Here is a 23467-nt window from a genome sequence, read left to right on the forward strand (position 1 = left end):
CAAAGTGACCCAGTCATACATATACACACACATCTGTTCTCTCTCAGATTCTTTTCCTACACAGGATACCGACTAGAGTTCTCTGTGCTCTACAGCAGGTCCCCGTTGGCCAATTGTGCCATATGCCTCAGTGTCCATGACACTTATTTTCTGATATACCATGTAATTTACCTACTTACAATATCTAGTATGGGTCTGTCTCACCCCTACTAGAATGTGTATTTCATAGAGTTTTTTCTCCTGTTTTGCTCACTGATGTATTCCCAAAGCCCTACAGCAGTTCTCACATAGTGGGCACGCAATAAACCTTTGTTTAATAAATGGCTTTTCCTTTATTTGCCTTTTTAAATTTTCCTTTAAAAAAAATCAAAGTACAGTATCTGAATTTAAACCTGCAACAGTTTATATCACTACAAATAGAGAAAGGGGAAGACACATGAAAAAAAAGAAAAGGTATAAGAGGGGAAGAAGGTGGAGAGGGGGAATTAACGGAGGCCTGTGCCAGGACATTCAGTCTTGACATTCACGGCCTTGCGAGAGTCAAGATTAGAATGCCTTCCCTCTGTAGGTGTTACTTCCAAGGCAAGCAGGCAAGCAAGATGACTAGGTGTCAGCCTGTTTGTACTAGTAAGGAAATAAAAGGTGTCTTTTTTCGGAGTTCCCGTCGTGGCTCAGTGGTTAACGAGTCTGACTAGTGAACCACGAGGTTGCAGGTTTGATCCCTGGCCTTGCTCAGTGTTGCCTCCATATGCCGCAGGAGCGGCCCAAGAAATGGCAAAAAAAGAAAAAAATAAGTGTCTTTTTTCGAGAGTATCAGACTGGATAGTTTCTGGGATCAGCTGTGTCCTGTTCACGTGGCAAGACCTCCTTCAAATATCATGCTTAGAGTGCTGCTGCCCCCAGCACTGAGCCGTCCCAGTGGATGTCACAAGCTTGTGGGACTTCAGGGGTCAGATGGTGTTACATAGTCTCCCTTAGGAGAGAGTTACACAATGATAAACTGAATTTAATAGGACGTCTCCAGTGCATCAGGCCTAATACCATCCTTTTCCCATTCAGATAATTCTATCCAGACTATGATCACTTTTGACCAAGGAGGAAGGTGGAAACACCTGAGGAAGCCTGAAAACAGTGAATGTGACGCTACCGCAAAAAATAAGAACGAGGTTTGTTTTACTCCAACTGTTATATGTTCTGCTCTTACTATTGCCAGGCTTTTGAATAAAGAAGTTTTGTACTTAACAAGGGTCCACAGCTTGAGATGGAAAGTTTGGAAAGCAGAGGTGACATTAACTAGGATGTAGGAAATAGGAACTGTGAAGAGAAGACAAAATAGTAGGGTTTATCTGTCTTTTAAAGAAGACCAAAACTAATAATTTGTGACAGCTGTGAGACTTCAGGAATTCCATAGAAAGCCCCAGACCAGCCGTTCACGAGCAGTGTGGAGCCCTGCCGGCCAGAAACAGATGGAGGAGAACGTGGCCTCTCTTCCCCTCTGCCAGGCCCCCATGTAGCCAGTATGGCATGTGGAGCAGGGGCTGAGCCCTCTGAAGAGAGACCGAGACTAGAAATACAAAGGCTCCAGGAGGTCCACAAGTGACAGGTCTTGACGGGCAAGAAGAAAAGCAAAGCAAGCTTTGTGCCTGACTCTTAGAGAATTTGAGATGAGCTTAGCAAAACCCTGGGAGTTTTCTCCAAAAGTGACAGTGTTGAGTTCCCATTGTGGCTCAGTGGTAATGAACCCAACTAGTATCTATGAGGATGTGGGTTCGATCCCTGGCCCCTCGCTCAGTGGGTTATAGGATCCTGCATTGCCGTGAGCTGTGGTGTAGGTCACAGATGCAGTTTGGATCCTGCATTGCTGTGGCAGTGGTGTAGGCCAGCAGCTGTAGCTCGGATTCGACCCCTAGCCTGGGAACCTCCATATGCCTCAGGTGCAGCCCTTAAAAAAAAAAAAAGAAAAGAAAAAAAGAAAAAAATGACAGTGTTGGTAGTTCCACGCTCTCTTCAGAGTACCTATGGCTGACATGCATTCTGTTGTCGAGGCTGGGCTTTGGGCTTTGTTTGAAGAGCCTCAGGTAGCGTGTGATAAGTGTACCTACACCACCCCCAGCACACTCTCTCCCTCTCTGTATTCGTGAGTGTTGTGGAGTCTCTCTGCCCCACCTGCTCCCCTTCTCCCATCCCCCTGGCCCGGCCGAGCCCTGCACCTGCTCTCCTACCTTAAGCCTAAGGCAGGCTCAGCGGCCTCTTGACTGACCCTGCCGCCACACACTGCCATGTCTGTCCCTCCCCAGCACCCTTTTTGGTTCCCCTTTTCCTGTGACCTGGTGCATAAAGGCCTGCTCCTCCCGTCAGGCTTTCTTCTGCCTTTTTATTGTCATTGCCCACTTTACCACACTTGTAACCTCCACTGCTCCCTGAACACTCTGCCTGTGCCTTTTGCCCATGTTATTCCTGAGGAGGTTGTATCTGTCTCCCCTGCCCCAGCTCATTGGGGTTAGCGGAAGTCCTAGCCAGCCTCAGTGTCCCCTTTCAGTTAGAGCTGATCATGCCTCTTCATTCCACTTCAAGTTTGCTTAAGGCTTTTTGTACTGCAGTAAAATATTCATGTCATAAATTGATATTTTAACCAATCTGAACCTCTTTTAAAGCACTAATTTTCAGAGTTCCCATTGTGGCTCAGCAGTAACAAACCTGACTAGTATCCATGAAGACACAGGTTCAGTCCCCGGCCTCACTCAGTGGATTAAGGATCTAGCATTGCTAGATGCTGTGTAGGTCACAGGTGCAGCTTGGATCCCTCATTGCTGTGGCTGTGGTGTAGGCCTGCAGCTGCAGCTCTGATTCAACCCCTAGCCTAGGAACTTCCATATGCTGTGGGTGTAGCCCTAAAAAAAAAAGAAAAACGAAGGCACTAATTTCATCCTGCTCTATACCTCTACTAGTGTCTGAGAAATGTTTTCTTTTTTCTTTTCTTTTCTTTTTTTTCTTTTTGGCTACACCTGTGGCATGTGGAAGATCCTAGGCCAGGGATCAAATCTGCAGCACAGTTGCAACCTATACCACAGCTACAGCAACACTGCATCCTTAACCTGCTGTGCCACAAGGGAACTTTGAGAAATGTTTCTTAAAGACAGAACTGGGTCTTATTTCAGATCACCACCACATCTTGTACAGTATCTGAAATATGTAGGCATTCATCAGGTTTGTGTGGAACCATACTTTAGATATTGATCAAAGGCTTTGGTGTAATGCACGAATAAAATAAACTAAGACAGATTATGCATGATAAAATAATTGCATAATTTTTCCCAAATATACTCATGCATATCAGAATCAAGATATCCACTGAGCCTATAACTCAACAACAAAAAACCAAATAACCCAAATTAAAAATGGGCAAAGGACTTGATAGCCATGTCTCTGAAGAAAATATTCAAATGGCAAATAAGCACATGAAAAGATGTTAGGTATCAGTAATTACTAGGGAAATTATTAGGGAAATGCAAATCAAAAAATTGATTTGTGGAGTTCCCCTCATGGCTTGGTGGTTAATGAACCTGACTAGTATTTATGGGGATGAGGGTTCTGTCCCTGGCCTTGTTCAGTGGGTTGACTATCTGGCGTTGCCCTGAGCTGCAATGTAGGTCGCAGACATGGCTTGGCTCCTGTGTGGCTGCGGCTCTGATTCAATCCCTAGCTTGGTAACCTCCATATGCCATAGGTGTGGCCCTAAAAAAAAAAATGATTTGTGAGAGATCACCACAGACCCACTAGGATGGCTACTATCCAAAAAACAAAAACACAAAATAACAAGTGTTGATGAGGATGTAGAGAAATTGGAACCCTTGTACACTGCTGGTGGGAATGAAAATTGTGCAGCCAGTATGGGAAACAGTATGATGGTTCCTCAAAAAATTAAACATGGAACTGCCATATGATCCAGCAAATCCACTTCTGGGTATATATCCCAAGGAATTGACAGCAGGGTCTCAAGAGATATTGGCACATGCATGTTCACAGCAGCATTATTTACCAGAGCTAGATCATGGAAGCAGTCCAGGTGTCCATCGATAGAGGAATGAACCAGCAAAATAAATACAATGGAATAAGATTCAGCCTTAAAAAGGCAGGAAATCCTGACAGATGCTACAGCATGGATGGGCTGTAAGGAAATTGTGCCAGGTGAACTGAGCCAGTCACGAAAGAATAAATACTGTGTGGTTTCACCTATGTGAGTTACCTAGAGTAGTCAAATTTATAAAGACAGAGTGGTGACTGCCAGAGTCTGGAGGAAGGCGGAGTGGGCATTTGTTATTAAATGGGCACAGAATTTCAGTTCTGCAGGATGAAGAAGTTCCAGAGATGGGTAATAGTGATGGTTGTGTAACAGTGTGAGTGTACTTAATACTACTGAACCGTACTTCAAAAGAGATAAGGTGGGGAGTTCCTGCTGTAGTGCAGTAGGTTAAGGACCAACATCATCTCCGTGCCTAGGAACTTCCATCTGCTGCGTATGCGGCCAAAAAAAGAAAGTGGTTAGGGTGGTAAATTTCATGGTATGTGACTTTTACCGCAATTTAAAAAAAAACGAAAAAACAAGAGTATCTCACTTAGGTCTGGGTTAGTAAGTTCAAAGCCTATTAGACTTTGAGAAATGAGTAAAAAAAAAAGTGCTTGGGTTTAATTTAAGCTTTGGTTTCTTTCCACAGTGCAGCCTTCATATTCACGCTTCCTACAGCATCTCCCAGAAACTAAATGTCCCAATGGCCCCACTCTCAGAGCCCAATGCTGTCGGCATAGTCATCGCCCACGGTGAGCAGCCTGTCTCTCCTGCCAGGGGAGGAGCAGTTGAGCACAGAGACTGTAAGAAAACCCTTCAGCGTGGCTGCTACCAGCCTTTGTAGAACTTCTTGCAAGACAGTGATTCTGTGGGTTTTTCGTAGACTTCCATCAGAGAGTGACAAGATTTCTCCCTTTACCAAATTGTCAGTGCCCTTTTTCCTGTCACAGGAGCATGATGGGAAATAAATGATGACATCGGTGACAGTAAATCCTGTTTCATTGCTGATGTGTGCTGATGAGATGGTGGATTGTGTTGCAGGTAGCGTGGGAGATGCCATCTCAGTGATGATCCCAGATGTGTACATCTCAGATGACGGGGGTTACTCCTGGCTGAAGATGCTGGAAGGACCCCACTATTACACCATCCTGGATTCCGGGGGCATCATTGTAGCCATCGAGCACAGCAGCCATCCTATCAATGTGATTAAGTATGCATGAGCTCTGCTCCACCCACACTGTCTGCAGACAGGGCACCTGTGGGATGTTTTCAGTTCGTTTGTGGGGATTACAGACCCTGATTCAGATTTGTGCCTTCTGTAGACTGTAGGGAAGGTTCTTGAAGGGATTGCATTCAGAGTAACTCAAATTAAATGGCTTTGTTTTTCCCTTGACTCCCTCTAGCCAACATTTTTCATCACATTAAAAAAAAAATTACCCTTCTCTCTCCGCACAAGAATATTATGGAAGGCTGTAAGCACTCTGGATGGAAAATGACTCCTTAAGTACAAATTCTTATTAAGGAGTTCCCTTCATGGCTCAGTGGTTAATGGAACCAACTAGCATCCATGAGGACTTGGGTTCCATCCCTGGCCTCGCTCAGTGGGTTAAGGATCTGACATTGTCGTGAGCTGTGGTGTAGGTCACAGACACAGCTTGGATCCCACGTTGCAGTGGCTGTGGGGTAGGTCGGTGGCTACAGCTCTGATTCCACCCCTAGCCTGGGATCCTCCGTATGCCGCCAGTACGGCCCTAAAAAGACAAAAACAAACAAACAAAAAACCCCACCAAATTCGTATTAAATAACTTCTGTGTGTTGACTCAGAAGCCCATTCTTACATGGGTCACTATCCTCTCTTTCCTTTGGGAGAATTTTTATAAAGACATTTTCTTCCATACTATTTGAGTGAATCCCTTTTCCCTGGTAACAACAGGCATTAAAGATTAATATAATTGTCAGTCAGTAAGTCATCATCTAAATATGAGCGTTTTTCTCTGATCTGAGATCAAACAGCCGGCCTGGTTTCCTGTCATTCTCCTAAATGTTGATCCTGTGTCGTGATCTTTCTCTCATTGTGGCTTCAGGTTCTCCACAGACGAAGGTCAGTGCTGGCAAACCTACGTGTTTAGCAGGGAGCCTATCTACTTCACTGGCCTGGCCTCCGAACCCGGAGCTCGGTCCATGAACATCAGCATCTGGGGTTTCACAGAGTCTTTCCTGACTCGCCAGTGGGTCTCCTACACCATCGACTTTAAAGATATCCTTGAAAGGAACTGTGAGTGTCTGCTTTGACCTCTTCTTCCAGAAACTTGTGAGCCCGTTTTCCTAAATAACCAAATCAGTTTAATTTCTTCTGGCTGGAGTAAGGCAGTCATGTCTATGAAAGAGGATTGAAGGATGTTCCATATGGGTGAGCAGGCAGTGGAACGGTATCTGAAGAGCACATCTCTCTGGATTAACTCTGTCCAAGAGAAATAAAACAGGGGCCCCATATATAATTTAAATTATTCTATCAGCTAGCTACATTGTGAAAGGAAAAGAAGTAAGATTCATATTAGTATAATTATTTCAGTATATCCAAAATATCATTTCAACATGTAAACAATATTTTAAATTATTAATGAAATATTTTGCATTATTTTTCTTCTAAGTTAAGTCCTCAAAATCCCGTGTATATTTTGCACTCAGCCTTATAGTAAATCTCAGTTCAGTCCAGCCATATGTGGACATATAGGAGAGTATTGCCTTGCACTGTTAGATCTCTTTGCCATTTTATCAGCATGGATAATGCATGTTTATGTTTGTCTAAAATTATTTCATTAAACTTCAGAGTTTTTTCACCTTGACTACAACAGAACTATGAAAAGGAAACTTCAGAAAAAAGTGTGTTGCAAAGAGTATCTGATTGATTGTGTCACTTATCAAAATGTTGAAGTGAGGAAGTTTTCATGCAGAGTTTGGCTTGAATGTCAGTCACAAGTGAGATTCTAGGCTGGTTACTGGGCAGCCATGATGCCCACACCAACCATTTCAGAATGCTGTGACTTCAAACTGGAGGGCATGTTAAAGGCCCAGAAAATAGCTTCAGAAGAGGAGTTAAAATACTCATTGCAAGAATCATATCCCAGGCCTCTAATGCCAAAGATGCTGACATTATACTGAAAATATGGAGGATTTAAAAAACAAAAACAAAAACAAAAAAAACCTGGGAGTACCCTGGTGGCTCGTGGGTGAAGGATCTGGCATTGTCACTACTCTGGCTCTAGCTACTGCTGTGGCACAGGTTTGATTCCTGGCCCAGGAGCATGCCATGCACATGCCTCCCCCCCCCAAAAAAAAAATGCAGCGCCTGTCACAGTGGGTTAAAGGATCCAGCGTTGCCACAGCTGCAGTGTAGGTTGCAAGCAGCTCAGATCTGATCCCTGGCCTGGGAACTCCATATGCTGTGGGGCGGCCAAAAAAAGGAAAAACTGGAGAAAAAGTGACAACAATGTATTAGGGGCCCATTTCCTCAGCATGTTAACTCAGTGACTTTTTTTTTTTTTTTTTTTTTGTCTTTTTGCCATTTCTTGGGCCGCTCCTGCGGCATATGGAGGTTCCCAGGCTAGGGGTCGAATCGGAGCTGTAGCTGCCAGCCTACACCATAGCCACAGCAACGCAGGATCCGAGCTGTGTCTGCAACCTACACCACAGCTCACGGCAACGCCGGAACTTTGACCCACTGAGCAAGGGCAGGGACCGAACTCGCAACCTCATGGTTCCTAGTCGGATTCGTTAACACTGAGCCATGACAGGAACTCCTCAGTGACTCTTGTAGGGAGCAGAAGCACTTGGTTTGGATCTGACTTTTCTATAAGATGTTTCAATATGACTTAAAACCAGAGAGTTTAAATTCATTAGACAGGCTGCAAAGAAACTGGCTTATGAGTTTCGCCCTCAGCAGGCAGCATTACAGTTATCCCTCAAGTTTAACATCATTAAAGGATTGGTTAAGCACCTGCTCTGTAACAGGCTCTGTGCTGGTCTTCATATCCTGAAGGATAAAAACCTAATCCACAGTCTTTAGGCCACAGCTTTTTGAGTCATTTTTCTGGGAGTGGATGATAGGATACACTAAGCCAGGTTACTGTCATCAACAGTCTTCATTTGAAAGCCTGTCAACAAGAGTTAATAAGTCTTCCCTTCTGTTTGAAGCAAACTAACCCTTAGTGAAATTAAACCTATGCTTTTGGCTAATCGGTACCTTGTCCTTAAGGTGAACATCTGGTTGCTTACCCCTGACACATGCTGCTGACCAGGGGCACAGGTACACAAGCCTTGAAGACAGCGCCTCTCAGTCTGAAAGGAACCATGGAGCTTCTCCCTCTACCTTCCCACTTCAAAACAAATAAGGTTCTTCCTAAAACTCAAGTGGGCAGTGAGATGCAAAGACTTCTCTGGCACAAGGAAAGGGCGCTTGCTCGCAGGCGCCTACGAATGTAACTTGCATTTGCAGTTCCAAAAGGAAGCAGTAGGTTGAAGCAGACACCCCGAGTTTCCCTTTCCTCGTTCTTCCTTAGCCTGGCAGGTGCCTCACGTGGGTGGGCTCTGTACCGTGCCGTCTCCTGAACAGCCTGTCTTTCATTTAGGTGAAGAGAAGGACTACACCGTATGGCTGGCTCACTCCACGGACCCTGGGGATTATGGAGATGGCTGCATTTTAGGCTATAAGGAACAGTACCTCCGGCTGCGCAAGTCGTCCGTCTGTCAGAATGGTCGGGACTATGTTGTGACCAAGCAGCCGTCCGTCTGTCCCTGTTCCCTGGAGGACTTCCTCTGGTATTGGCATCTCTCAGATCCCTGTCAGCCCCTCCCTGTACTGGAGGAGGCAAAAGATAGTTGAAAAACATTTAAATCCTTTTCTTCCCCTTCTTCCTCAAGAGTGGAGAACCGTTGCATCTCAGCATCTTATGAAGGAAATTGAGGACAGGAAAAGGGAACCACAGTTGTTAGTAATTGGGCAGATACTACTGTTGTATCAGATACTTAATTATTGGGCAGAGCCAGCCGCAACCCCCAGAAATCCTGCCTTCGCAATGGTGGGAAGCAGAGAGATATATAAGGAGACAGAGATTTAAAAAGGAGAGAGAGAGAAGATGATAGGACAGAAACACCAAGAAAAGTGGTTTTGGAGCTAAGAGGAAATTGGACTTTAGTGAACAGCTTGACGGCCTGGGTTTGGGGTCGTCTGCAAGACTCAAAGTTCTGTCCTGATGGAGGAGGTGACATTAGTACATATGGTCCGTATGTCCCATCAAGGCTTTGGAGGCCGTTGTAGTGAACACCCTAGAGGTTTGGACCGTCCAGGCTTAAAGGTTAGTTGCTTGGCTGGCATTGGGTAAGTTGATTATACAGGGGAAGGGAGTGCCTCAGTAGCCTAAGCAAGGTCACATGAGGCAAACAAGAGGAACTGCTTCACATGACAGGAAGTAATTCTATAGAACTCGTTACCTGGATACAAGACGTAAGAGTGCATCTGGAAACAAGGGAGGCAGATGGCAGGCATGTTCTCCTGAACCACAGGTGACAGAGAAGAGGGGACTGAGCAGACCCCAAGCTGACCCAGTGTGTTTCCTCCCATGTGGCTCGTATCTGTATGAGGGATGGCCACGGTCCCCTCTTGCCTATTTCCACTGGAAAAATACCACTCCGATCACTTCGACGGTACAGTGGGGCTAGAGCTTGCTGACCCTGTGAAACTCTGAAGGGCGGTCTCCCATCGTGAACTGCACGTAGGCTAGGCTCTTAATTACCTGAGCTTCTGCTGTCTTCCAGACAGGCTCTGCTTCCCCAGAGCTCATGCCACTGCACATGCTGCTGCTTTGGCCTGGAAGTCTTTCCACACTCCCTGCTTGAACCCCAAGCCTGGTGCAGTCCTATTTGGCCTTTAATACTTAGCTTAGATACCACCTCCTTAAAGCCTTCCCCAGTTTTTCCTCATCTAGGCTCCTGTAGTATGCCTGTTACAGCACTTACTATATTTTAATTATTGTGTCTGATTGGGTTCCACCATGAAACTCTAGGCTCCTTGAGTGCATATTGCATTTGATAATCATACAGTCCTAATGGCGCAGCTGACATGCTCGAGCACCACCTCGGTAGCAGGCACTGTCCTGAGCAGCCCTCTGAGACAGCCACAGTGGTTATTTCCATTTCACAAAGGGAGAAAGCGAAGGCACAGAGAGCTGTGAATAACTTGCCCAGTCATTTAGCAGGGAAGTGGCAGAGCTGAGATTGAACTTGGCAGTTCAGCCCCAGAGCCTGTACCCGGTACACCACATGCTTGAGAAATGTGTACTTGTGAGTGGAAGAGTATGGGCTCTGAAAGTTTGGCCTGAACACATGAAATTTTTGCCAGAAGTGTCTCCTTGCTATTGGAAGGGTGATGTCTTCTGTATCTTTTGTTCTCTCTACCGTCTCCCCTAAATATTTGTCAGAAGTACAAGCAGCATGTATAATTCATCAAATATTCACAAATACTATGCTATGCACAGGTTAGTGCAAAGTAATAATGGAATGTTTGTCATGGGCACTCCTGGTAAGATACACATAATTACGTCTGAAACAGGTGGTGTTTTGGAGATTTAGAGACGGGAGAGACTATTCCCTCCAGAGCTGAAAGGAGTTGGATCAGAGAAGGCTTTGTAGATGAGGTGGCATTTGAGCTGAGCCCTGACAAGCCGTAGGATTTGACCATGCACATCCGGGAAGCAGCAGGTCGTTAAAGCCAGCAGACTGATGTGAGCATAGACACCAGACAGCGTGATGAGGAAGGCCGTGCTGGAAGACAGGCCCCGAGGGGGGTCACAGAAGTCACAAGGAGGACGTGAGCAGGTCCAGATGAGGGACGCTCAGGCTGAGTTTCCAGCTTAGATGGTGGGAAGGAGGGTGTGTCGTGGACAAACCTAAGGAAATGACAGGAGAGGCTGCCACGGAGGAGGAAACATGATGTACTTTGAACATTTTACTTATTGGAGGTATATTTATTTGTTTATTATACCTCTCCAGCAGGTATTTGGAAATGTCGGATTAGGGCTCAAAAGAGGTAAAACCTACAAGTTTTAGTCACCAGTAAGGGGGAGGGGGATGGTGAAAGGAGAGGACAGGTGCAGGCAGAGGAGAAGCTGCCCGGTGAGTGGGACTGGTGGTCCGTGAAGCAAGCCTCCCCCACCCCCAGGCACCAGGGAGGGTGAGGCCGAGGCCGCTCATGTCAGGGTCAGCCTCAGAGAGGAGACAGTGTGTCATTCTTTGGGGAAGGCAGAGGGGGGAGCAGATGGGTGGCACTACGGAGAGAAGGGATGGACTGGAGGGCGAGCAAGAGTATTCACATTGGTGGCAGGGGCCATCTAAGAAGCTAAAAGGAACACAGAAGTGGGGAAGGCAGGAAAGACTTGACATGCACCCCATGGATAGAACATGAGTTATTTAGAGATAAAAGAATTGCCAAGTGTCCCAGATTTAGCTCTGTCGTGGATGCACTAGTTCCCTGTGTCTTTGTTGCGTGTGGCCCCACCTCTTGGAGGCACTCATTCCTTTCCCGGAGCCGGCACACTCTGTGCGGGCCTCCTAGCTCAAGGAGTTAGGAGGCCGTAAGCTATTCTTTCCTCCATTACGCCCTCCGCATATGTGTTTTTCCCTAAAACAGCTTCTTTATAGCTGTCACAGGCCTTCCTGAGCTGCTTTCTGGCAGCCTGAGCCTGGAATCATAAGCATCCACTGCCCCACATAGAGCCTTCCTTGCGAGTCACTTCCTGTCTTCCAGCAACTTTGAAAGATACCTTATTTGCTGATTCTTGCAGTGATTTTGGCTACTTCCGTCCAGAAAACGACTCCAAGTGTGTCGAACAGCCAGAACTGAAGGGCCATGACCTAGAGTTTTGTCTGTATGGGAGAGAAGAGCACCTGACGACAAATGGGTGAGCCGGCCGCTTCTCCTGTATCAGGCCCGTGTCTCTACGTGCAGAGTGAAGCTGCCCCTCCACACAGATCTGAGCAGAATTTTGGAGCACTCTAGAAAAATACTGCCTAACAGAACTTTCTCTGATGATGGAAATACTCTCTAACCTGCTGTGTCTGATACATAGCCACTAGCCCTGTGCGGCTATTGACACTCATGTGACTGAGGAACTGCAGTAATTGTAATTAATTTGAGTGCAGATAGCCGCCGGGGTACATGCTGCTCTGGAGGCACCTCACTGCCTCCCTCCCTCCTTTGTGTACCACGCAGCCCACCAGCCCATGCCGATGTGCTTTCCCAGGTCACAGTTTCTCTGGCACGGCCTCTTGTTTTGTTTTTTTTGTTTTTGCTTTTTGTCTTTTTTGCCTTTTCTAGAGCCGCTCCCGAGGCACATGGAGATTCCCAGGCTAGGGGTCTAATTGGAGCCCTAGCCGCTGGCCTACGCCGCAGCCACAGCAGTGCGGGATCCAAGCCACATCTGGGACCTACCCCACAGCTCACGGCAATGCCAGATCCTTAACCCACTGAGCAAGGCCAGGGATCGAACCCACAACCTCATGGTTCCTAGTTGGATTCGTCAACCACCGTGCCACGATGGGAACTCCTGGCACGGCCTCTTAAGGTAGACAGGCAGCATGCCCCTGCAGCAAGACAGGGGACACATGGTCTACCCAGGGGCCAGACTATGCAGAATATCCCCAGAGCCCCTGGCAAATCTCCCCATGACCTGAAAGATGGTGGGAGGAAGTAACTCGTTTTCAGGAAGTACGCAAGAATCCAGGAGATCTTGTGTTCTGTTAGCACATTTTCTCTGCCTCTCAGGTACCGGAAAATTCCAGGAGACAGATGCCAGGGTGGAGTGAATCCAGCTCGAGAAGTAAAAGACTTAAAAAAGAAATGCACGAGCAACTTTTTGAGTCCAGAAAAACAGGTATGTTAAAGTAGATCTGGTTTAGGTACAAGTAGGGTCTCATGCTCTGCCAGGAATAGTCAAAGCGAGAGCGTCAGGACTTGTACTGCCGAATACAAGTGGCCAGATTGCTTTTGTCAGGCTTCCCTTTGCACAGGACACTGTTAGGATGGGGGATGGTCACAGGACCCAGTGATAAGCTCATCTACTGAAAACCTTTTTGTCTGGGAAAGAAGTAGTATTTGGTAAAGTTTTCTCAAGTCTTAGACGCATAGGGTTAAGGACATTCATGAAGCACTGAGTCATTTAGACTCCAGAGGTTTGGCTGTAAAGGGCTGGAGTTCTGCACACGTGGACAGGAAGAGCACTGGGCCATAGCTGGGGGGGGTCTCTGTGCTGAGTCATGCCATGTGTGTTCAGGATGGACAACAACTGTGGTAAGAGTGGGCTGGTTTTGATTTAGGAGCAAGTTTCTAGCTGGGATATGGGAATATGATAAAGAGGAAACCTCTTGATAAAGAAGCACTGGACCAGCCGTGTGATGTGGGACAGCAAATTGTGGGCCCCAGGTTCCTAATCTGGAAATTGAGAAGTGGATAATCCACAGTCCGCGACGGCCTAACCTAAGGGTGAGGGCCTGACAAGGGGTGGGATTTAAAAGGCAGTGGGAGAAGAATGTGTGGGTGTGTGTACTTGTCAGGAGGCAAGCCCCTCCTGTGCATCCCCGCCCCGAACCCCGGGGGCTGTCCTCAGAGTGTTTGTGTGTGTGATTGCACAGGACTCCCGCCCACAGGGACACAACCTGTCCCAGAATCCAGCTCCGCCTCCTCTTGGATACACTGAAAACACACACTCCCTATCTCCCACCCAGAAGCAGGTAGGTCACACTCAAACAATGATATGAAAAAGCTTATTTGTAAAAACATACAAGAGATTCAGTAAAAAATCAGTCTTGGTGTCACAGGATGGCCTGCCTGACATAGCACTGTCACAGCTTCTTCCCAGGTATCAGCCCTGTTCTAGATTCCTTCAGCCCACTTATTATCACCGTCTCCCTTTCCTGCCCCAGCCTTATAAGCTCCAAGGTGTATAAACAGTGGTAGTGGGGACAGTCACAAGTACCATTTGATCTCGGTACGTGCCATAGCTTCCAGTGTTTCTTTGACATTGATGCCACTGAGTTTCCACCATTCTGACAGCTTCAAGGCAGTTGAAGTTCTGGCTACCCTGCCCGCTGTGATATTCTGGTAGCACTGAGGTGGTTCATCTTGGGGGCGGGGGTGTGTGGCAGAGTATCAGCATGAAGTGCCTAGAGACTGCAGATCATTCAACAGAGAAATTGGGGTATGAGCAGCCTCTTTGAATTCAGTCCTCGCATATGCACACCTGAAACTTTATGTTTCTGTTTTAATTTATCAAGAATTCCAAGTCAAGTTCTGTTCCCATTATCCTGGCCACTGTGGGACTGATGCTGGTCACAGTCGTAGCCGGAGTGCTCATTGTGAAGAAATACGTCTGTGGGGGAAGGTAAGGAACGTATAGGTCAGTCTGACCAGAAAGTCAGCCAAGGGCAGGTGGTTGGGTCTGCCCCTGGCATAGACTAGCTGGTTGAAGTGATGTTCCTGAAACATCAGGCCCCCATCTTCCCTGGCATTTTCCATATGCCAACTATGGGCTGTGCTTCCTGTGTGTGTGACTCACTCTGTGAGTGTTTACAACTCAGAAAATCCAGTCCTTTAAGAAATGCACACCTCCTCGGCACGTGAGGGATGACAGAGCTTTCTGCCCACAGGTTCCTGGTGCACCGATACTCTGTGCTCCAGCAGCACGCGGAGGCCAATGGGGTGGATGGCGTGGACGCCCTGGACACAGCCTCCCACACCACTAAAAGCGGTTATCACGATGACTCAGATGAGGTGAGACTACTTCTTGACGGATGGTCCAGAAATTTTTAAAAAGAGTGATATTTTTTTTCATTACAGTATAGTTCATTTACAGTGTTCTGTCAGATTCTACTGTATCCATATACATACCTTCTTTTTTTCTATTCTTCTCCATCATGGAAGAGTGATTTCCTTACTCATGATCAAGACATGATTGACACAAAGGAGGGTATGAGCTAGAAGCAGTAACTTAATGGCTGTAAGACTTGGGCGGCCTGGAACTAGGCAGTGGCTTTCAAAATGGGGTTTTTTTGGTCTATAAATAATATGGCCTATGTCTGTCTTTTCAGGACCTCCTGGAATAGCTCCTCAAAGGAGCTGGGACCAAGCATGGATGATGGAACCGCAGTACCTCCTACACTCCCTGTGGCTCCGACTTGGGGAAATAAATTCCCATTGCAAGGGACCCAGCTCTGTTTCTGCTGCTTCCATCAAAGCCAAAAGGACCTACACTAAAGAAATGGGGGCGGTGGGGGGCGCTAAACACTCTTAAAATTGGCTCTGAGAAGAGAGGGAAATTTTTTAATCCTTTAACTTTTCATTTTGAGTTCTGTCTTTTTGCAGGGCATGGGCCTTTTTGGTTTGGGTTTTGGTTTTGAAGGGAAATGAAATGGAAATGAAGGGAACTTTTCACTAACCCCACTGTTGCATGTTTTGCATGGCACCTGCCCCAGGGCCCCTGCCCGCTTCAGCATCGACTCTCACAAAGTACCTGGTGCTGTCTCTGGGCTGTGCTGGTGAGAGAGCACAGAGGCTGCGATGGCTGCCACAGCCTGGGCAGCCCCTCTCCATCTGGGGACAGCCCTGCTCCAAGAACACACATACCAGCTCCTCACACAGTTCCCTGCTCTTTGTTGTTTTGTTTTGTTTTTTCTTTCAGGGACCGTAGGCCACAGTGATTTTTCTTTTCCCCGGTTTAATTAGGCAGTACCCTTGTTAATTGCCCTTTGGCAACTAAGTTAACCATGTGCTTCCAAGACACTAAATCAGGAAAACCTAAAGGGCAATATTTTTCACTTGGGGCAGAAAGAAAGGAGCAGCAGAGGACTAGATTTAGCACCTCTTAAAGGAGAAATTCTTGCTTCTTCCGAAATCTTTCAAGCCATGCTTTGTGTGTGTGCCAGTGGACTTGCTCAAGGACAGGGTTCAGCTGGCCCGGGCTGTGTGCCCGGGCCGAGCCATCCCTTCACTAGAGCTGGTGGCTCGCATGGCGCAGCCCCCGAGGCGGGAACAGCACGAGCTTCCACGTCCCCTCTGCCTGCTCCGCTGGCTCCGGTGAATCATTAGAATGGTTGCTTGTTCGCTTCCTCTTAGGTCGCTCTTGTACATGGAGCCTCAACTAGACACTTTTTCAGATTTTATAGGCTTTTGTTTAAAAAAAAAAAAAAAAAAGGAATTTTATGACCAGGACTTCCTCAGCCCCTTTTCCCAGCTTTGCCAAGTAACTTCTTAAGAGTGAAAATTCTGGCTGAACCAACTGAAAAACACACTTCCAGTGGAGCTGATGTTTTGGGTGGTACATTAAGTTCATATGTTTTTTTAATTCAGTGAATTTTATTATTTATAGCTGTACAACCATCATCACAACCTAAGTTCATATTTTAAATTTTAAAAATCCATTTGACATTTAAAAAAAAATGAAATTAGAAAATGTGGCAAGGTGGATTTTGGGGTGGCCATATATAACATAGGGATGGAAAGCTGTAATCATTAGTTTTAATACAGCCTGCCTGCTCTGCAGGAATATAGCAGTGTATATTTTCAGTCGTAGCAGACCTCCTGTGCTGGTCACAACTTCTCGCAGTAATTATGACCGAGACATTCTTTGGTAACTGCCATTTTGCTGCTAGTTCATTTTATGGCTAGAAAGTCAGTTAAAAGTAAATGTGCCAAATTCACTTTTGTCAGAATGCAAGAGCAGATGGCCAAGTTCTCTCCTCACCAGAGTGGATCAACAGCAGCAGGGAAAGTGGGGGAGGGAGTGGAAGGAGAATTTTAGAGACTTTGAAACTGCAGTAAAATTAAATGAGTCAGGGAGCCTCAGTTAGAAAATAAAGTTAGGGCAGTTTTTGTGAAGAGAGTTAATATTTGTTTAGAGCAAGAAAGCACTAGTCTTTGAGGAGACGCACATTCATTTTGCAGGTTTTTTTCAATTAAAAATAATTCCAAAGATATACCAGCTCACCAACGATAAAGTATCGGCCTTGTCCCAGACGCCCTCACCTCCTGCCCGAAATAAATCTGATGCCCTGAAAAGGCCTACTTACACCACATGCTGTTTCTCCTGAGTATACCCCCTGGGTGTATGTATGGTCATTCTCTGATTAGTTTTAAGATGTAGAAAAGTTAATATTCTTCTCTAACCTATAAGATTAGGGCTCTTTGCCTGTAATGACAACTGGGATTTCTATAGAACTTAGCAATTTTCACAGCACTTTTTCACTTGCATTATATCATTTGAACCTCACAACATTCTCGTGAGATTTAAAAAAAAAAAAAAAAAAAAAAAAAAAAGGCAAGCCTTGTATTCCCATTAGAGATGGAGCTGAGGTACAAGATGGACTAGACTGTCAGGGGCCCTGTGTGTTAGGTGGTTGTCCTCGGTGCTCTTGCACGCTTTGATGTGTGCCAGTGCCAAACACCCGGAGCAGGGCTGCTTTCCTACAGGTGTTCTCCAGGCCAGGGATCGGTGGCATTTCTTTCAGAGCAGTATTTAGCACTTTTTTGCTACCTTGGTAAACAGATTTTATTCTCCTGTATTGCACGGCTGAAAACAAAAGTAACGGTCATTTTGCATGTGTGAGAGTCACTGTGAAGTGTGCGGGGGGTGGACTTCCCACTGATGAGGGACCCCTCTCCATTCTCTCTGCCGTCCACCCCAGCCGGCTAGCCAGCTAACAAGCCTGGCCAGTTAGTCTTCTGTGTCAGCCTCCTCACTCGCTGTGGATGCCATCTACCAGGGAGTCAAAGAGCCTAAAGCCATGATAGCTTCTAGGAAGGAAACATTTATAATTTGTCCTACTGATGTTAGGTTAGGAGAACTATCTTGGAAAGTAAAGTTGTGTAAAATCTCGGGCTTGATATCAGAGCGATGAATCAGCAATAGAAGTTAGCACTGGAAGATAAGGTTGGACGTATCAGACTGTCCAAAGTGATCTGAGCGCTGAAATCCAGGTGGAGACCTCCTCGTCCTTCCTGCTCTGTGGACAGGCGTCTTGGACTTCAGGGGCCTTGGGATTTTAGTGAGACCTGAGACCAGGGATGCGTACACCTAGGCTGTTGGTTGAGTGGGAGCACCACCTATAAGTAGGAACGTGTCTGGAGGCTGTGGCAGTTCTGGTCTGGGCTCCGGAGATTCAGTAGATTTGCTGTAACTGAAACTTAGGATTTGCTGTCTGCCTCTGAATACACTTTCCCGTGTGCATCTCTCTCACCCTTAGGTTTGCCTCTAGGCCTCTCCATGCCCAAGCTGGCCTTTCATCCCTGACAGTTAAGTAATGCACTGGCCCCCATTGGTTCTATGAACCATAGCTGGTTCTCCCACGGCCTTGATCACAGTACCTGGGGTGATTTCATTATTTTCTAGGCAAACGATCCAGGTAGAGAGATGATTTACACAATGCTAAAGAAAATAATGAAATGACTGAAGCCAGGCCAGTCCTGCCTCCTGGAGTGGATGTGGATGGCCCTGCACTCCTTTCCTCTCTCCAGGTACTGTGATCAAGGCCGTGGGAGACTTTTAGAAAAAGTCCAAGGAGCCCTGCTCCAGCATGCAGTGGCTTAGAGCTCGCCCTGCTCAGTGTTGGTATGGCCCATTTGCCCCACAGGAAGCCTGGATGTTCCAAACTGCTCAAAGAGGAAGAGATTCCGCTTTTCAACTTTGCTACTATCTTCCCTCAGGCAGAAAAATAAACATGGACTTACATGTCCTCTGAACGAAAACCAAAGTTTAAGATTTGCCACCTGACTTTTAGCACTGGCCCTCCACAGGTGCCAGACTCTCCTCTCTGTCCGCCATCGATTCGCCCAGCTCAGGCAGCTCTGCCAGTGCCGTCCTGCCCCAGCAGAGCCTGGGCCTCGCCCTCGTGGAGGATAACTGAGATAGTAGGAACATGCTGATTTCTGGGGTTACTTATAACAATGAGAATCAGAACATTAACTTGAAATTGTCTTCACCAACTTGCTGTATGCATTTTTCACACCAGTACATTCTTAAGCATCATTGTTTATATAGAATAACAAACTAATCTGTACCTTTCTATATATATGTGTACATATATACGTGTATAAACTGTAGAGTGTACATGTTACTGATTTATTGAGCTGTCCCAAATCTTTAACGCAGTTCTCATCCTTCGCATGCCCTCAGTCTGTGGTCAGATTACTTGAACATTCCCAATGATTCTGCCCACCTCCAGTGTTTGGACGTCTAAGGGAGGAGGGTTTGAAGGTGCCCTCCTAGCCTCATGCACAGAAATGCTCAGGGTCCCCGTGTGCCTGTAGCCCAGCCCTCTCTTGTCTCTTGTTCCCCATCTGAGCATGTGGTCCCTCCTTGTTCTATAACTTCTCTGCCCCCTCCCCAAGCTGTGGGACAGCTGCCTTCCTACTCAAGTGTAAAGCAGTATTAAGATCATTACTGCATGTGCGCTAAAACCCCAAGTTTTCTGTTCCTTTGAGACAGAAGATTGCATGTGAGGTGGGATAATCAAGTTTCAATGACCTCCGTCAGTTACACAACAAAGCCAGACCCTGGAATAAAATTCCACAAAATGGAAATGAAACTCAAATTTCTCTAGCATTGTGTAAATAAATCTGGATGTGTTTAACTTTGTACTGGTAATTCTCTGTATATTTGCAATATTTGGGTTAGAAATAAAACAGACTGGACTTTATTACCTGACCTACTGAAATGACTAAGTTACAGTTTGTTAATATGAAAGCTTTTCCAGTTTTCTAGCTTTAAAAATTGAACTCCAGGAGTTCCGGTCGTGGCTCAGTGGTTAACAAACCCGACTACCATCCATGAGGATGCAGGTTCGATCCCTGGCCTCTTTCAGTGGGTTAAGGATCCATCATTGCCGTGAGCTGTGGTGTAGGTCACAGATGCAGCTCGGATCCCACGTTGCTGTGGCTGTGGTGTAGACCAGCAGCTACAGCTCCAATTCAACCCCTAGCCTGGGAACCTCTACATGCCGTGTGTGCGGCCCTAAAGAGACAAAAAAAAAAAAAAAAAAAAAAAAAAGTCAAACTCCAGCAACCAGAGAATAAGTCAATTAAAAAGCCAGGACTATCCAATTATAGCACGAAAGATATTAGATAATTTATGGGAAAAACTCACTTTTTTCTTGTTCTTTATGCTCATGGAAATCTACCTCCCACGGGTATTGGTAAGAGCGGCTTCCTGGTTCTCACTCCCTGAACCGCCAGTTCCCCACCCCACACACCTTCTCGGTCTTGATTGCTACACTTCCTTCTGGGCACAGCAACCTATCATTACTCTCTTGAATTACATGTTCTCAGAGCAGGTTTGACAGATGACAACCTAAGACGTTCTCCTTCATTTGCTCCTCGTGTTGCTCCTGCCACTCTTACTCATAGTCCTTCCTGATCCACGTGGCTTAGGGTCCTTCAAAGAGCTGCAACTTTTCTCACCTCCAAAAGATTTCTTTTAGGAGAGGTTTCTGCCCACCCCGTTGAGCCTTTAGCCAAGCCTCGTAACTGCTGCTCAGCCTGCCATCTGGGGTGTTTCCACTGCATACTCACCGGGCGTCCTGGTCTGAAGACGACCAGGCGGAGACCTTGCTCTTCAGGAGCCCACTGTCCTCCTCCAGGGGATTTTATCCAAGGTGCTCTTATTGTCAGGAATCCTGTCTAACACAGTGTTCCAAGACTTCCTGTAAGAGAATCAGTAGGCTGCTTTTTAAAAATGCTGGAGTTCCTGTCATGGCTCAGTGGTTAATGAATCCGACTAGGAACCATGAGTTGCGGGTTTGATCCCTGGCCTCGCTCAGTAGGTTAAGGATCCAGCGTTGCTGTGAGCTGTGGTGTAGGTTGCAGACTCGCCTCAGATCCTGCATTGCTGTGGCTGTGGCGTAGGCCGGCAGCTTCAGCTCTGATAAGACCCCTAGCCTGGGAACCTCCATATGCTGTGGATACAGCCCTAGAAAAAGACCAAAAAAAGGCAATAAAATGCAGATCCCGGAGTCCCCAAGTCCTGCTCACTTTCTCCCAGCTCATCGGGGCTTCCTCTCACCGTCTTTCTACCTGGCCCACATCTAGGCGATCCCCGACTCCCTTCTTCATGGCATCGCTCTGTGCTATGGACCCAAGCTGGCCGCCTGCAGCATCACCTTTAGCGCCTGGGGAGTGATCGTATAATGATCAGAATCTTTTTCAATGTCTACTCTGCGGTGCTCATTGAGGACGTTCCTTTCACGGAGAAAGATTTTGAGAATGGTCCCCAGAACATACACAATCTTTACGAGCAAGTCAGCTGCAATTGTTTCACTGCCGCGGACCCTCACCTCCTCCTCCTCTCCTCAGAGGCTTCTCTTTCTGCGTAAGCGCTAGAGCCCCACTGCGCGTCCCCTGGCCAGCCCCCTCCTCTATTTAAAGATTCTCCCGACCCAGTCAACGCCGCCCCCCCCACCCCATTCTGGAGCCCTCTGCCACTGGCTTTCCCTGGCTAGACATGGAATCCCTTGTTCTCCAAGCTCGGGAGACTGCCCCCAGTGGAGGGAGGCTGGGGCTGGCGGTCCCCTATCCCTCTGGGCCCCTTGCCTTGTCTGGTTCCACAATAAAAGAGAAACTGCTCTCTTTAAAAAAAATAAAAATAGAATAGAATGCAGATCCCACCGAGACCTATTCAATTAACCTTTCCAGTGGACAAGACCCTAAGGGTGTGCATTTGTTATTTGACTCTTTCACACCTTCACTGCAACAGGGAGCTAAGACCGAAAGCCTGGGCCAATCGCTTCATCAGGGCATGGATTAAGTGGGGTATGAGAGGGGTGTGCTGTCTGGACACGTGAGGGCCAGGTTAGATGACAGAACTAGGTCAGAGGGCCTTTACACAAGACTGACATGACAGTGCAGCCTCTTACCAACCAGCCCCAGAGGTCAGGCTCCACAGTCACCCTCTCAGCCATCCTAGCTCCTGATAAACAGGCCCAAGTGTGTCTACAGGTCGTCCTGGTCCTCAGCCCCTCTACAAGTTGCAAAGGTGAGTTCTGGGCTTCTGTCCCACACCCCAAGCCAGGAACACAGTTTCCTGGGATCCTATTGACTGCCCCCAATCTGAGGGCTCAGCAGGAAAAAACGAGTAAGTTCAATCATCCAACCATACTCATTTGTTTCCATAAAGAAATGAAATAAAGGCAGGAAGGGAAGTGGGACTGTGGGAATCCTGTACTTTTGACCCAACCTTGCTGTGGAGCGAAAACTGCTCGGAAAAGCCTGCTTAATTTATTAGATGCGTTTTCACAGAGGGAATGCCAGCTTCGAAAGATGAGCAGGTGAGAGTATGACAGGAAGCCAGAGTGAAAGGATGGCGTGCACAGACGTGTAAATGATGGTTCCATGAGCCTAGAAGTCGGAGAGGACCTTTAATGTGTAATCAGCATCGCCTATGTTCTGGCCACTTTGATGTATTTTTACCATTTTCTCCTCAACACAATCATGCACCATCATCCCTTGTTTCATAGACTAGGGAGTTCAGGGTAAGTGATTTTTTCCCCAGGGTCACCCAGCCCAGAGGTTGTAGCAGAGCCCAGAGTCCCCCTCAAGCCCTCAGACCTGAGCCCCTGGCTCTCCTCCCTCCACCACTGCCGCCTCTCACTTTATTTGTACTTTATCTCACAGGCAACAGAGCTTTGAAAGGGGCAAGTGCTGGCCCCACCTAAAAATAGCTTACATTTATCCAGCACTTAGCTGCGTTCTGCTAAGCACTTTCCATAGATTCCCTCTTTGAATCCTCACAACAACCCTGTGGTCGTTATCATCTCAGTTTACAGATGAGGAAACAGACCGGAGAGAGACTGATGCGTTCAAGTCACACAGCCGTCTGGCTAGGAATGGCGCCAAAAGTGAACCCAAGGGTCTGGCTCCAGAGTACAGAGTCTGCCCTCCAGTGCCACCGGGTGAGTGGAGAGCATGCGGCCACCCACATGAAGGTGGCGTCGACAAGACCTTACAACTCAGTGAATGCAGGAGCAGAGGGAGAGACCAGTTAAAGGTGTGCCTGTGAACCAGTGAATCCTGGGGCCTTCTTTTGGACCTGGACACCCTTAGATGAGCTGGAGGTCAGGAGCAAGTGGTCACCCAACCCTCCCAACAGAAGCCAGAGGCCCCGTTTGGATGGTCTGGGGTGGCGGGGGAGGGGGGGATGCTGTCTGAAGCACACGCTCCCCCCTCCCTCCCTGCTGCTGTGTAAGAGGTTTCATCTCTTTCCCAAGATAACGGGGCCACCTGTCCCTCCTCCTGTGGCTATTCTGGGCTTTGGTCTGATCCCCCTCTTCCCCTAGCCCCTGCCTCAGCCCTTCTGGGTGGGACAA

General features: G+C 47.1%; 1 protein-coding gene and 1 long non-coding RNA gene across 15 annotated transcripts in view; one reads left to right on the forward strand and one right to left on the reverse strand.

The window, feature by feature from the left end:
• The window catches only part of SORT1 (sortilin 1), a 65885-nt gene extending 50564 nt beyond the window's left edge, over nt 1-15321 (forward strand). For 6 of the 12 annotated variants that reach the window (XM_085023739.1, XM_085023740.1, XM_021090071.2 and 3 more), the window contains exons 11-21: nt 1060-1166; nt 4716-4818; nt 5108-5276; nt 6151-6341; nt 8695-8884; nt 11905-12021; nt 12885-12993; nt 13751-13849; nt 14393-14499; nt 14765-14888; nt 15206-15321. In XM_085023739.1, the coding sequence (XP_084879865.1) occupies nt 1060-1166; nt 4716-4818; nt 5108-5276; nt 6151-6341; nt 8695-8884; nt 11905-12021; nt 12885-12993; nt 13751-13849; nt 14393-14499; nt 14765-14888; nt 15206-15220 (1331 nt within the window). In that variant the 3' untranslated portion in view covers nt 15221-15321. The remainder of the gene's footprint in view (nt 1-1059; nt 1167-4715; nt 4819-5107; nt 5277-6150; nt 6342-8694; nt 8885-11904; nt 12022-12884; nt 12994-13750; nt 13850-14392; nt 14500-14764; nt 14889-15205) is intronic. The other 6 variants (XM_085023741.1, XM_085023742.1, XM_013997288.3 and 3 more) reach the window with 1 other exon arrangement.
• The window catches only part of LOC110260358 (uncharacterized), a 41272-nt gene continuing 18113 nt past the window's right edge, over nt 309-23467 (reverse strand). The window contains exons 3-5 of one of the 3 annotated variants that reach the window (XR_014844587.1): nt 20679-20809; nt 3713-6527; nt 309-1919 (exon numbers count right to left, since the gene is read on the reverse strand). This is a non-coding gene — a long non-coding RNA (uncharacterized LOC110260358). Of the gene's footprint in view, nt 1920-3285; nt 6528-8786; nt 8925-20678; nt 20810-23467 lie in introns of those variants that run through there. The other 2 variants (XR_002343531.2, XR_002343530.2) reach the window with 2 other exon arrangements.

This window comes from Sus scrofa, chromosome 4 (genome assembly GCF_054392235.1).
Source record: "Sus scrofa isolate SSC_HxYL_T2T_F1_AM1 chromosome 4, Sscrofa_HxYL_maternal_Yorkshire_Landrace_v2.0, whole genome shotgun sequence".
In the NCBI taxonomy this organism is placed as follows: Eukaryota; Metazoa; Chordata; class Mammalia; order Artiodactyla; family Suidae; genus Sus; species Sus scrofa.